General features: G+C 48.5%; 1 protein-coding gene across 1 annotated transcript in view; it reads right to left on the minus strand.

Annotated features, from left to right (window-relative positions):
* LOC119436303 (cubilin-like) overlaps nt 1-15,124 on the minus strand; it is a 69,749-nt gene that overhangs the window by 159 nt on the left and 54,466 nt on the right. Inside the window, exons 3-5 of the mRNA XM_037703118.2 lie at nt 5,095-5,236; nt 3,385-3,498; nt 568-795 (exon numbers count right to left, since the gene is read on the minus strand). Coding sequence (XP_037559046.2) covers nt 568-795; nt 3,385-3,498; nt 5,095-5,236 — 484 coding nt within the window. The remainder of the gene's footprint in view (nt 1-567; nt 796-3,384; nt 3,499-5,094; nt 5,237-15,124) is intronic.

Here is a 15,124-nt window from a genome sequence, read left to right on the forward strand (position 1 = left end):
AAAAATTGTTGTGAGGTTACGCTGTGAGCTGCCTCGCGGAGAGGTGAGCACCAAACATACGTATATTTGTCTGAGCAGCCTCACGCGTGAGTGCGGTCGCTCACGCTGCTTTCAAACGCCGCGAGCCAGACAGATGCTCGGCCCTCTCCCCTGATGATTCCTCTAGACGTTTGAAAGTAATATAAAGCGAGGGAAAAGCTATGTAGCATAAGAATGTATGAGATCGGGTCTTTGTTCCTCTCTTGATGAGAGGGCGCGTGCATTTTTACTAGTACGAAATAAAGCTGACGCAAGTAAAGAAAGCCACGCGGAGCAGCTGGAAAGCCCCATGACGAAGCAAATAAGTGACTGTAGGCGCAAAATCTTTAACCGCCGAAAGCGATGAAAAATATGTTTCTAATCTTTCTACCTTAGATCTAGGGAAAGCTCAGAGGAAAATAAGCACCGCTTTCCGCTACGTGCCCTGATGAACTTTGTCACAAGTGCAGTTGTTACGAGCTCGCGGCGTCGCTTTCGCGAGATACCGAGGTGTTTTCTCAGCGCGGAGTTGCACAGAGCGTGCCTTACCTACGGCATCGGGGCCTCGGGATCCGCACAGGCTGCGTCCCGCGACCAGCAGGCGGGGCCCCTTGTCGCATTCACCGCCGGGTCCCACGGAAAAGCGCTGGAAGCGCACCTGCACCTGGCACACGGCCTCGTCGAACTTGCGCAGCAGGTAGAGGCAGGCGCCGCCTGCCGCCGACGGGCCCTCCAGCCTGAACCGCTCCTTGGCGAAGGTGCCACCGCACGCGGAGCCTGCAGCCGATCACGTGACTGACACGTCTCTACGAAGTCGGAGAAGATCTCACATGCACGCTTCTCGGGACACCGAAAAGAGGACGCAAGCATGAAATTTAGGTAACATAAGATATTTGGCCTCGTGTAGAAACAAGGCTAAGTACAACAATTTGTACTCATAATATATATATATATATATATATATATATATATATATATATATATATATACAAGGTGTCCCAGCTATCACGCAGCACGATTAAAAAAAAAGAGGAACGGCGTTACGCGAAGCAAACCTAATGCGTATTGTTCCCAGTACAGTGGAGTAGCCGCCAGTAATTTTTTCGTTACTGAGATTTAATTAGCTAATTGTAATTAATTATCTAACTCCAGAAGTACTGTCCTAATTATCAAAGTGTCAATGAAAAAGTTGTAGAGCAACATGAAAAACTCCCGATACAGCTTTCTGTTGCTCAATACGTGCTACATAAAAGTGTTTGTCCGTGCATGAAAGAAGCCCGCGAATACACGCAAAGTGCCTCGAGCGGCCAGTGGTGCGGCAATTCTACGTGTATTCGCCGGCTTCTTTCACACTCGGAAAAATGCATTTATGTAGCACGTATTGAGTAACAGAGAGCTATATCGGGATTTTTTCATGTTGCTCTACAACTTTCTCATTGACACTTTGATAATTGGACAGTAATTCTCGAGTTAGATAGTTAATTACAATTAGTTAACTAAATCTCAGTAACGAAAAATATACTGGCGGTTACTCCACTGTACTGGAAACAATACGCACTAGGTTTGGCTCGCGTAACGCCGTTCCTCTTTTTTTAAATCGTGCTGCATGATAGCTGGGACGCCCTGTATATATAAATAATGTAGAGCCGTTCCACTACTGTGAAGATGCAAGCCAGCGAAGCTGTCACTATGGTGGGTCTGCTGTAGCGAATATTGCTATAGTGAATTTATATATTATCGTTATTGACTATATTAGGCGTTTTCGGCATGTTCGTCAAAGAGCAAGGACACCGGCGTCTTGTTTTCGCCCGGTGCGATGGCCAAATAGTGCGTTTGCTGGGCCAATTAAGTCCGATCTTCTGTCGAGGCGTTGGCGCGACGCCGACGAGATCTCTCTCGCTCCTGCTCTCGGCGGCTCATACCCTCATATCCAACGTGGGTATGAGTCACATGCGATTTCTTTCTTTATTACCTTCCTTCTTTCTTTCTTTATTTCTTTCATTCCTTCCTTCTTTCTCTCTTTCTTTGGTGGTGGTGAATTGTAGCAACAGGCTCTCTCTTTCTTCCTTTGTCCCTGGCTCATACCCGCATATCCAATGCGGGTATGCGCCACACGTGATTTTATTATCGTTAATCGTGACGTAACTGACGAGCATGTGATGCTATTGATGTCATGACCTATCAGTCATGTTAGTCATACATTTGTACCCTTCCATGTCAATTTTGGTATATACCAAGTGAATGAGACGCCACGAAACGAAACGCCACAAGATTGTTGCCTACTTCCGGTGCACACGGACGCGATCTCCTGGAACCTAGCCTTTAAAAGATTCACTGTAAATAAAATGCCACTGCACGCGTTTGTTCTGGCGGCGCTCGCGTGTGGCAGCCGCAGTGACTCACAGGAACGGAGAGCGACACTGTATCATGAGGTCATGACGTATCAGCGGCGAAAGCGAAGAGCTTGAAATTGTGTGCGATATAATCCGCATTGCTCAAAGTTGGAGGTTGTGGCTTATTTTCTACACGCGAGAGGGCAGCCAACTTAGGATTGCGGCTAAAGAAAGATGCTAAGCTCAGCTAGATTGGTAGACTACCCTTCGGGAGGAGTGCCGGGTTTCTCAGCGTGATTGAAAGCACGCTAGGCCTCCCCCCCCCCCCCCCCCCCCCCGCCCTACAAGAAAAAAAAAAAAAAGACAGTGAAGACGGGTGCGACACTTCATTAAATGTCCCGTACCAGCTCCCTGTGACATCATAGATTTTGACAGCGTCTGCTGGGGGCGCTTTCTTTGTTTTGTCTTTTAAGATAATATTGCATTCGAAAGAAAGAAAAGACTCACCCTGCAACTTTTGGTAATGTTCCAGGCATAAAAGGCGGCTAAAATGCGCGAAAATACAACAAAACTGACGATTTCACACTGACGTCACCGACATCGTGGTTTCGGCGCAAGATTCAAGAAATAAATTTCGCCATTCTATATCGCCTCTAATTATCAACTCTATTCCTCCAAAGAAGCTTTAAAGGAATACTATATACCTGTCTAAAGTCATATTGTAGTTCTCTTTAGCGTTCCATTAATACTTTGCATCCATCACCTAAAATGAATTTAACCTAAAAACAAAAGCAGCCAATGAACACGGTCGTAATGTGTCGATTAATTAACTGCGTGCCTCCAAAGTGCGTCACGTTTCCCCTTGGTGCCCTCTGCACCAGTAGAAGCTCGCTCCCTAATTGGGCCCTGTTGTATACTATGCCGCGCTCGCAACTTTCTAACACGAGCGTGTATATATAGAGCTGTGATCGGTGTTTTTAGGTCATGTCATCATTAGGTCAGCAAATTATGCCAACGTGTACTTCGTACGTACCTTTTTTTGGACAAGAGTTCTCGATCTGGGTCAGTTGTAATGCGAAACCTGTACCACTTCCCTGACCGTTGGAGTAGAATTCCATCCGAAGACCGTCGGCGGAGACCGGGATCACTGTCATACGACACAAGACAAGCACTGGTGAATGAAGCAGCCACATCCAATATAACTTTGAACAGAAATAATTGCAATATTATAATTTTGATAATATTAATAAGCTTGCACGAAATTAGTTTCCTTTCTACCATCGTATTTCTTTTGTTTGTTTGTTTGTGTGGTCTAAGTAGGCAGGGTGTGCCTACTTCCACCAAGTTAGCTACTGCGTTAGATGACCGAGCGCCAATGTTGGGACAGTTGGCACTCGTGGACAGCTAACTTATATTTGGGTCATTCCTCGCCAACTGTCCCAACATTGGTGCTCGGCCATCTGCGATTTCTTTCTGAAAATTTAGGCGATTCAATATAACACAAAAGGCGCTGTAGGGAATATTTGCTCCCATAGAAAAGCTCCGATCAAGCACCACGGAACTTTCTCACATATGGCCCGTAAAAGGCGTTGCCGAAAACTGCGTTCCATTATTAAGAAATCAAGACTTATTTTTCTCAGGAGAATGAAGACGAGCCTTACACCTAAAACTGTACTCGTCGCATATTAGTATTTTCCCGTCTTTCTATAAGCCGTTAAAACTGGTCAAAATGGGCCATCTTCGATATTAAAAAAATGACTTCATACAAGAACTTAAATTTTTATCAGGTAAGTGTAAGTGTTCAGAAGCATTACTTTGCGCGAAAAATGTTTTCAGGTAGATATACCGCGCAGCAGTGCGCACGTCAGGTGACCATAAATATGCAAAAACTCATTTTTTGCTTATGTTAAGCCACCAAATGAACACTGAGGCGTATAGTAAAAATACGCTAAATAGTGCACCTGATTTCACGTTGTATTGCTTACAGACTGAGAAAACTTTATCAAATTCCTTTTTGTTTCAAACGAAAAAAATGTTTGAAGTTCTCTCCCACCGCTCTCGAAATGTTCGTCGTGTTTTGTCTTCGCCGCAAAGCCTTTTGGCGTCGAATATAAAATGCATGGACGCGAGCTTTCTAATTGTGCCAATAGAGGGGTGTATATAGGGAGCCTACACCAACATCCCTGTCCCATGTTTCTTATAGCTGTCTCCGACTTCTTAGTTGACGTCCTGCCAATTAGGACAATACCTAACGAGTTAGATATTTGTTTTATTTACTTAAATGAGTCACAATCGAAAGAAAATAGTGATGGCTTCTCAACTCGACTGAGAGCAATATATGCTTAGCTTCGTTTATGCAAAATGTTCCATTTTTAAAGTTTGGTCTATATTAACTGGGACAACCAGTATATATGAACATTTTCGCACATGATCAGGCAAGAGTTTCATAAAAAATAAATGCGGACATATTGTCAACGACATGCTCAGTATAACCTGAAGAAAAATTAAGCCAAACGCTTCTTCCTTATTAGCCGCGAAATATGTGAACAACAACAACAATTAACGACGATGACGACAAGGTCATGAAATTTCAACACAACTGGGTCAAACCAAGTATACATTATAATGCGTCCGTGATGCGCTGATATTTGCAGATTTGCCATAACATTACGCGTAGGCCATTGTGCTTACACATACGACACATTAAACGTTAGCCCGTTTCCGTAAGATTTACTTCACAAACCGATGGGTGGCGGTGGCTCGACTCCGCAGAAACGCTCGCCCGTCGAGCTGAGCTGCACCGCATCGCCGGCGTCGCACAGAGGCAGGTGGCCGTCCACGTCCAGCTCCTCGAACTTCAGCTCGACGGCGCATACGCCGGGACCCTGCAGCGATGAACAACGAAGAGGTTTGCTCGCTGACACCGCCCCATCAAGGTTGTCAAACTGAAACACCTCCAGACGGGCAGGTTTTTTTAAAAGCAAAGCTTCCTTTGTCTATTCCTTCGACTTTTCCACTGCTGCTGCTGCTGCTGTCTTGCACGCCGCGTCGGGAGGTGGTTCAGAGCGAGCAGGAGCGTGGCAGAGACGAAAGGCGACGCGAGACACTCGTTTGGAGCTTTCCATCGACGGTCGTCATAATGCCCTCCGGAGCTACCTGGGCGTCGGCACAATGCCATCTTGGCAGCTGTAATTATCCGGGACCCCCCGCAAAAGCAATGCAGAAACGGCAGCACTTTCCTTTCTACTAGCGTGCAACAGTCCAGAGGGGCGATAGAATGGTAGAGACGAGGTAGGGAGGAGGCGGGAAAGGAGGCAGATAATAGGTAGAACCAACTCGCAGCCACGAAACGAGTGAACGAGAGCCTCGCCACTCTTCGCTCGCAGTTTTCATACATGGGGGAGGGCGGGACAGTGAAAAGGCGACGTGAGAACGCGAGGAAACGCTACTAATAGACACGACAGCGGTTGCGGGCAAATTGAAGATACAATACTGTGCGTTTCTGCTACCATGAAAATTTGTCAAGCTGACAACTGACGCAGGGCGTGCAGACGCAAAGCCACATTAAATCGCCGTAGGCTCCAGGTGACACTACGGAAGCGGTCGCCAGTGGTGTTAACTTAGCGAGAAAGTCGCTAAATTTAGCGTTTTTTCAGTCGTCCTAGCGACAATTCTATCTCTTTGGAGTCTTAGCGACCTTTTGGGGGACTTTGAAGCGTTGAAGTATGCCAATCACTCAGTCGGTGATTCCGAATTACCAGGCGGAATGGTCGGCACGGGACCAGTCACCAGATGCAGCAGACAAGAACGCTCCGTGGTTTGACGTGATGACACGCAAGGGAGGCCGTTCTCGAGCACCCAAGACCGCACCTCATCAAGAGAAGCAGTCTTCAGCAAGGGCGATACTCACAGTTCGCCCCGCTGAGCGACGCTTAGTGGCGTCGCTCCTGGATCACGTTGTGGAAAGTACGTATGGGGGGTCATGCGCGATGGCTATTGTTGCTGCCGGGGATGCACACCTGGGAAGGCCAAGACATATTCGCAGAGCTTGAGCTTGCACAGACTGGAGGGCATGGAGGTTGGTCTTACCGGTCCCACTCAGTACAGGTAAGCATAGCGTAGGAGACCAAGGAAGAGCCCGTTATAGAGTTGGAGCATCGCCCTCACAGATGCACCCCATGACTTTCCCGCGAGAAATTTGAGAACATGGGTTACCATGGCCAGATTCTTTTTTAGGTAGCAGATTTGACGACTCCAGGAGAGGTCTCGATCGATTATCGCCGCTAGAAAACGGTGCGTCTTCTCGTAGATGATTGGCTGTCCATTAATTTTGACAACATACGGTCTCATTGCTTTGCGCGTGAAAGCAACCATAGAGCACTTCTCTGATGACACCTCCAGACCTCATGCTCAGAGATAACCTGATGTTACTGTGGCCGCGTTTTGGAGTCTGGCGCGGTGCGCGCCAGACGCGTAAATCCTGATGACCAAATGCATGTGTCGTCCGCATAGATCGACACATGGGTGGATTGCGGAAGGGAATGAACCAAGTCGATGAGCACTAGATTAAATAGAGTGAGGCTCAAGACTCCACCTTGTGGTACGCCACGGTAGGCGTTGTGCTGCGATATCACACCATCCTCTGTTTGCACAAAGAATGACCTGTCCTTCAAATAGCTGAGTATATCCATCGAAAAACAAGGCCACCTAGGCCGACAACGCCCAAAGTGACTAGGATGGCTCGATGAGTTATGTTGCCATTAGCGCCTTAACGTCCAGGAACATCACCGCTGACAGTCTCTTTAGGGTTTTTTCGTGCTGAACTGACGAGACAAGATCTATGACGTTGTCTATAGAAGAACGTCCGCGTCGGTAGCCTGCCATAGCGTCAGGGTATATCTCGTACCGCTCTAGGTACCACTCCAGACGTGTCAGCACCATCCTCTCCATCACCTTTCCTAGACAACTGGCCAGAGCAATGGGACGATAAGACGCCACGTCTAGAGGTGATTTGCCTGGTTTGAGCAGAGGCACAAGGCGGCTGGACTTCCATGCAGCAGGAACCACTCCTTCACGCCACGAATTGTTGTACACGTCCAGAAGACCATGCCGGGCTGTTTGACCGAGGTTGGCAAGAGCTGCGTACGTCACCCCGTCAGGCCCAGGCGATGAGGAACGTCTGCACGCTGCCAATGCCGCTTGCAACTCCTCGATGGAAAACAGATTGCCCATACGAGAATCCCTCGAGATGGGAACGTCATAAGGATCATGCGCGGTGAACGAGGACGGTTGACCGGCAACCTTCAAACAGAAGTCCTCCGCTACGTCGATCTCTCGGCGACCTTGGTAGAGAGCCAGGCATTTGAAGGGGTGGCGTTGTTGCGACGATGTTCGAAGACCGCGCACCGTCCTCTATATATATGACAAGGGTTTATGTGGGTCAAGAGAATTACAGAAAGTCTTCCACCTTAGAGACTGCAGTAAGCTGATCCGACGCTGGATCTTGTCGGGAAATGGGGGGGTGCCAACGGCACTCTGCCTCGACACAACAAGCCCCGCGGTTGGCGCATGCCTGCGCATCAACCGCGGTCCGGTACAAGCTCGAGGAAACAATAGACGACAACCACGTGTACACTCGAAAAGCATTTATTACGACTGCAACTAACACTTCGAGCTGGCCAGCTAGCTATAGTTGACATCGCTGAGGGTTCCCTCGAAGAGAATAATACACTAGGTAAAGAAGGGCTTCCGACTTACCAACTGGGGAATACGGGGGGGCCGCGGCGTTTGCCGCGGCAAGAACGCGGTTGACTAACCACGTGCGGGAATACGGGAGCGGCGGCGGAGACTTCCGCCATCGCCGCTTGCTGGGGACCAAAGAGACCCGGGCGATATCAGTGGGATCTCACGTGACCCACCCGGTGGCGCTGATAGCGCTTGCGATTCCCGCGCGCCGCCCGCGGAAGGAAAGTTTCCCCTCTCCCAACTCTCCCTGTCACGCATGCGCTTGACGTCGCGCGACGTTCGCTGCCCGTGCGGCGGTTATGGGACCCGAGGATTCCCACATCCCTCCACCCTTAAATATTGCCCTACGGCGGAGAAATCGCTGGAACGACGGCATTGACAAAGTATCCGGGCAGATGCGATGGTAAACTCCGGCAGGAAATGTCCGAATCCACGTCGATAGGCAGCACTGTCCTGTGTGGCGGCCGTCACAGTGGTTGACGATGACGGGGGCTGAAGATGGCTTGCCCTCAAGATGCGCGCCGCAATGTCCACCCGGCAACAGCGGGTCAGGACTTTCTCGAAGCGGCGGCGCGCGCCGGCTCGATGAACCTCGGACCGACGCATCCTCGTGGGAGTGTATGATGGTGGGCCTCCCTCATTGTGGCTGCCATGTGCTGCTGCATCGCGCCGCGAACAGGGAGGGGCCGAGACAGCAGGCAGGGACGTGGACCATGGCAGCAATAGCAAGTCGAGGCGGCTTCACTCGTTCTGCAAAGTCGCTCAAATGCACTCCACAAACATTTAGAATTAAGGCAGTAGAGGCCGCCGCAGCGTCGGCCGTCTGACACGATGCTGAACCACCCGTCTACCGCATAGCTTTATGTGGTAACGAGAAGAAATAAAAACAATCCAGTTCATTTGAATGAAGTTATTCGCTTCGACCGAATTTTTCCGGTCTGATACAGCGCGAAAAAGGGCGATGCTCGTATGAACAAGGCGCTCTCTGGTCCCTCGAGATTTCGGTTATTCCGCCCGCAAAATATTGAGTTCAACTGAACAAAATAAGCTTTCTATTTCGAACGAGGTTTCTCCGCTCGGGCGAGTATAGTAGAAGTAGCGAATCCTGTTGCACCCGCTAAATGTCATGGCATGGTCGTCTTCGAACATGCGACCAGCAGCTCCGCAGAGCCTTAGGCCTAATCGCGGCAATGACGGATACCAATGCCACAAAAGACCCATAAAGGGTTCCAATGAGCCGCCGCGAGGAGATGCAGGCCTAGCTAAGCGGTCCCCGCTCGCTGCTCAACACGCAGCTTTCGAGCCGACTCCTGGGACTGCGCCCCGCTGACGTCCTAGCCAGCGTTTCCGGCGCCCGGTTCCCCGAGCCAAAGATACAGAAAGGAGGCTATTTACATATGTACAGGGAAAATCGACCACCGCGTCGGCTGCTGCACTCACTCGCTTCGGGCGTACTCTTAAAAGAAAACTTGCTGCAAATCTCAGCGTCTACACGAGTTCGGCGACACTGGCGCAGCGTTAACTCGTTCTCAAGAAAGCACACACAGATCTAGCTAGCAATCACGCCTTCGGCTGAGGCCTAACGCTGGTCCGGACAAAGCCTTCATCGCACCGAACCGATCGTCGTCACGTTTTCCAAAAGCTTGCCCCACGTTGGGCGCCAAAATGTCGGGAAATGGGGGGGTGCCAACGGTCCTCTGCCTCGACACACCGAGCCCCGCGGTTGGCGCATGCCTGCGCATCAACCGCGGTCCGGTACAAGCTCGAGGAAACAATAGACGACAACCACGTGTACACTCGGAAAGCATTTATTACGACTGCAACTAACACTTCGAGCTGGCCAGCTAGCTATAGTTGACATCGCTGAGAGTTCCCTCGAAGAGAATAATACACTAGGTAAAGAAGGGCTTCCGACTTACCAACTGGGGAATACGGGGGGGCCGCGGCGTTTGCCGCGGCAAGAACGCGGTTGACTAACCACGTGCGGGAATACGGGAGCGGCGGCGGAGACTTCCGCCATCGCCGCTTGCTGGGGACCAAAGAGACCCGGGCGATATCAGCGGGATCTCACGTGACCCACCCGGTAGCGCTGATAGCGCTTGCGATTCCCGCGCGCCGCCCGCGGAAGGAAAGTTTCCCTTCTCCCAACTATCCCTGTCACGCATGCGCTTGACGCGACGTTCGCTGCCCGTGCGGCGGTTATGGGACCCGAGGATTCACACAATCTTCTTCTGTAGGCGTCTCGACCCCCTTAAGTCGTAGATGGACTTGGTGCGCCGGGTTTGTCTGGCGATCGAGAGGCCGAGCGCCGAGCGAGAAGGACGGAGCAGCAACGCAAGCGGCGGCAGGCCGAGCGCGAGTGACCGACCCCGAAGTCGTCGGCAAGCGCCACGCACGAGCTGAACAAGACCGGCAAAAGGCGCCGGCTATGCGTGCCTAGGAGACGTCTCTTCCGTGCTAGGCGGCTTGCGACAATTCGGGTGAACGCACAAAAAGGGAATAGCACCCATACGCTTGCGCGTAACCCGCTTTCACGAAGTGAAACATCACTATATTTTTTTTACAGTAATACTGTTAAATTAAAGAGCCCCTCACGAGTCCCCATTGCAAATTTTGGTTTTACTATATATATGTTTCAAAGCGGAAGTTGTAAGGCACCGTCTAGGGGGCGTTTTGAAGAAATAATATTTTAGAATAGTTTCATTGTAGGAGGGGATAGAATTGAACTCTCATGTTACCATGTCGCCGGGAGGCGAGTGTCACTGCCAACAGACAAATCACCACAGAACCATATGCTTCGACTAGCTTCCGCAAGCGGCATTCCTTCCCTGCCTACCGCGTAACGTTCACGTGACGAGCCCCACTTCCTTTATTTTTATTCTCTTTCTTTTTCTTCTTTTTTTCCTGAGCGGCGTATTTCCAGTGGAGCCCTTGCGCGTTCCGCATTGGATATTTTTTATTTATTTATTTATTTATACATACTGCAGCCTCAATGAAGCTATTGCAGGAGTGGGATGAACAAACATATGAACATTTACGAACATGAACAAGTTTCCAAGAATTCATTCAATGGTAGTGAACGGATGCTTCCCGGCAAGCGGCAACGAGTTCCAGGCTTGAATTGTTGACGGAAAAAAGCTACATTTGAAGAGGTCGGTGCGAGCAAAAAAGGTTGAAATGTTAAGGGCGTGGTTGCTCCTCGTAGATTAAGGTCTGGAAAAAGTAAGATAGTTATCTAGAGTATCGAAGCGGGTAGAATTGATTAAAGTGTAATGGAATGTCAGGTATTCAATATGGCGACGCATTGCAAGTGTAGTGAGTCCAAGCTGGGGAAGAAAACTGGACGGTGAAAAATCCTTGTCATATCTTCTGCAGGCAAAGCGCACTGCCCTTTTTTGAATGAATTCTAGTTTTTTGATATCACATTTTCTATAGGGGTTCCATACAACGCAACCATATTCGAGAATGGGACGAATGAGAGTTTTATAAGTAAGAAGTTTGGTTTCTTGAGGAGCAGGATGGAGCGTACGATGTAAATAACCTATTCTTTTAAGGGCCTTGTTACAAGTGAGATCAATGTGTTTGGTCCATGACAAATTGCGTGTTACAAGAATACCGAGATATTTGAATTCGAACACTCGGTGTAACGTAACATTGTTAAAAGCATAGTCAAAGGACAAGGGGCATGGACATCGGGAAAATGACATGATGACGGTCTTGGAAAAGTTGATATTCATTTGCCATGATTTGGACCAGTTACAGAAGTCAGAGAAGGAATCGTTAAGGGTGGCATGATCAGTCAGAGATTTTATAGTATGATATAAGAAACAATCCATCTGCAAAAAGGCGTATCTTAACAGAGGTGTGTAAGGGGAGATCATTATTATAAAGCAGGAACAAAAGGGGACATAGCACTGAACCTTGAGGAACCCCTGATGAAACAGGCATCGAAGGTGAGTTAGTAGAGTTGAAACGTGCATATTGTGAACGCTGGGGAAAAATTCCCATAACCAACCAACCAAGGATGCGATTTTTAGTATAGCGAACAACTTATGCAATAGTTTAGGATGTGAGACAGTGTCGAAGGCCTTAACAAAATCTATGAAAATGGCATCAACCTGATCACGTGTGTCTAAAGAGCTGCTGATGTGGACGAATTCTGTCAGTTGAGTTTGTGGGGTCTCACACGTGCTCTTGAGACAAAGGAACGCCAACACAGTAGTGCAAACAATCAAAAGGGCATTTATTGTACCTTTCAAACACTAATGCATGCTAGCCGAATTACTACCCATAAAACATTCACATGGGTGCGCGACAAATCAAGGAAGTCCGACTCACCGCGACCGGATAGCGAGCGAATATGTTTGCCCCATGTTATGACACCATCGCCTAGTCGCTCACGTGTACGGTCACGCGAACGGTGGCGCGTTCGAACGATCCAAGTTCGTCCTTGCCGGTGTCCTGCTCCTAGCCGGGCGAGATGGCCTCGCGAAGCGTGGATCGGCGCACGTACGGAACGTGCTGCTCGCCGACCCCAAGCCCAAGAGGAAGCGCTTTCTCCCTTTTGCGCCCAAGTAACCCCGCCGTTAGGTGGCGTTAGCGCGCCACACTACCTAGGGTGCCTCGATGCCAGCGCCGCCGTTCAGGGTGGTGCCATCCTTTGACCGCACCCGCGCCGCCGCTTTCTCGCTGCGACGCCATCTTGAGTCACAGCGAGTGGTTGCGAGTGCTTGGTGCCGGTGCTTAGTTCGAGACACAGTGCGCGCGGATGCTTCGCTGACGCTTCTACTTGCTGGACAGTGTTCAGCCGCATGAATGACAAGCTTGTCAAGTGCATCGAGTCGACATGACGGGCTGTTGTGTTCCCAAGTGCACCGGATCGACGCGTAAAGGGCTTCGTTGTTTACGCTTCCCCCGGGACCCAGAGCGAAGGAAGAGATGGGAAGCCCAAGTAAAGCGGTATCACTGGAAGGCAACGGATAGCTCCTACATTTGCGAGGTAAGTGTCAAGAAAGTTTAGACTATCGCATCGTGTTTTTTATAAATAAGAAAGTAATCTCTGATCCTCGCTCACGTACCTACGTTCGCTCACGAAGTAAGCACTGCACCGATGCTGAGTAGCCTATGGTTTGCGAGCGCGCGTCGCATAGGCTTTTGCCGTTTTGATCAGCGCAGTCTATGCGAGTAGTACCCTTATTTTAATGACTGACGAAAATGCTTCGCCGCGAAATAGTCTTACATTAGCTACAAATCGTGATGTAAACCACCTATTTTACTTTTTCACGGGAAGCACACATCGTGGGTGTCTCTTGCTTCTTTTTTTTTCTCAGTTTCTTTTTTCGCTACTGGTTATTTGGGACTAAAGAACGCAGTGCTTCTTCTGGGGAGAGTGGCTGTTGTGTACGTGGCAAGCGAAGCATTGTGATTTTCTCTATTCTCAGCAGATATCTTGCGGATCTCAGGTTGTTACGTTATATAGCTGATTTTTTAGACGAATATATTTGTAGCGTGGTGCTCGTAAGCCGATGGTCATTCGTGCTCATTCCGGATCGTAGTGGGTACTGTGACGGTCTTTAAATGCCTGTGCACGGTATGCCCCGGCGTAGTAGAGTTAAGGGGCATCATGGGACCAAAATGTTTCGGCGCTTTCTGGTATGGTGTCTGTTGTAGCCTGTGCATTTCTTCGAAACGTCTGAAGCGAGGTGGTACAGCATTACTTCCGCGAAAATTTATTTTTAAGCACTGTAATGGGTTCTCTGTATTTACAAGGCAACTTTTCATATCAATAATCACTTTTGTTGTTTTACTTGTACTTAGAAACACTTTGAAGAGGACCAGTACGAGGAAAATCGACAGGATGGGCGCCATCTGTTAAAGTCAACATCCTTACATCATCATGGACTATATTTTCCAAGTGAAAAACATTGCTAATCTGTATTTGACTGTCTTAGTTCATTTACGGTTTTTGTACGCGATATGTATGCAGTGTTGTTTATTTTTCAATGTAGTTATCAGTGTTATAATGGTTATTTATAAAATGTTCTGTACTCACCATCGATGTGTTTGGCTGATGCGAAGTATTTGATGGTAGCTGATGTATTCTGGCTGGATATCTTGATTAGTATTACCCGCGGTTGCGTTTTCTTGTTTGTATTCTTGTTTTCGATTTATATTGTGTGTTGATGTACTCACTTGAAATCCCCCCATGTAATGAATAAATTAAAAAAAAAAACTCTCACTATCCCGAATTGTGTGTCGAGCCTACCTTGCGATTTTTTTTTATCTCGTCTTTCAACATAACCTTCAGGCGCCACACAGTACATATAATTTTTCATGTACATATCTGTTTCATGATTGATTGTACTAGACATTATAAGTAAATGTATTTTGTGCATCGTTTGGTTTCTTGTGTGTACTACGCAAGATTGACACAGACAAGTTACGTTACATGTTTCTCTACAGCACTAACTTAACCTTATTTTCACATCGCAGTTATTTTTACACCAGCCTAATCCTGTCAGCACACAGTTTTGTGGGCAAAAAAAAGCAAAATTGAGTTTAGATATCGTCAAATAATTGCAACGAACGCGAAGAGCACGCGCAACGCAAGGGAAAATAACCGCCGTGCGCGAGTGGCTGGCTACGGTAAAGGAGGCGTGACGTGTAAACCAAAATACAACAGCGAAAAAGAAAAACTTCCACACACATGGGGTAGCAAACCTTATATACCAAGCATCGAAGCGCAAAAAAATAGTGCGTATTTCAAACATACACACGGCATGTTAAATGTAAATTGAATTAGGCAACTTGGGGCATGTTCCCGGCGCCATACATTTACGTCTTGGACCTTCGATGAGTTAACGGCTATTGGTTATAAAGATGTGCAGATGCGATACCGATAAAAAATCCTCATCAAGGCAAAGCACTTGGAAGTGCGCCGCGAGTAACACTATTTATGAACGCAAGCGTAGCGGAGTCTCAGCTCGTGTGACTCAATATGGCGGCGCCAGCGGTGTTGTCTCCACCCT

The sequence above is a fragment of the Dermacentor silvarum genome, chromosome 1 (assembly GCF_013339745.2).
Source record: "Dermacentor silvarum isolate Dsil-2018 chromosome 1, BIME_Dsil_1.4, whole genome shotgun sequence".
NCBI lineage: Eukaryota > Metazoa > Arthropoda > Arachnida > Ixodida > Ixodidae > Dermacentor > Dermacentor silvarum.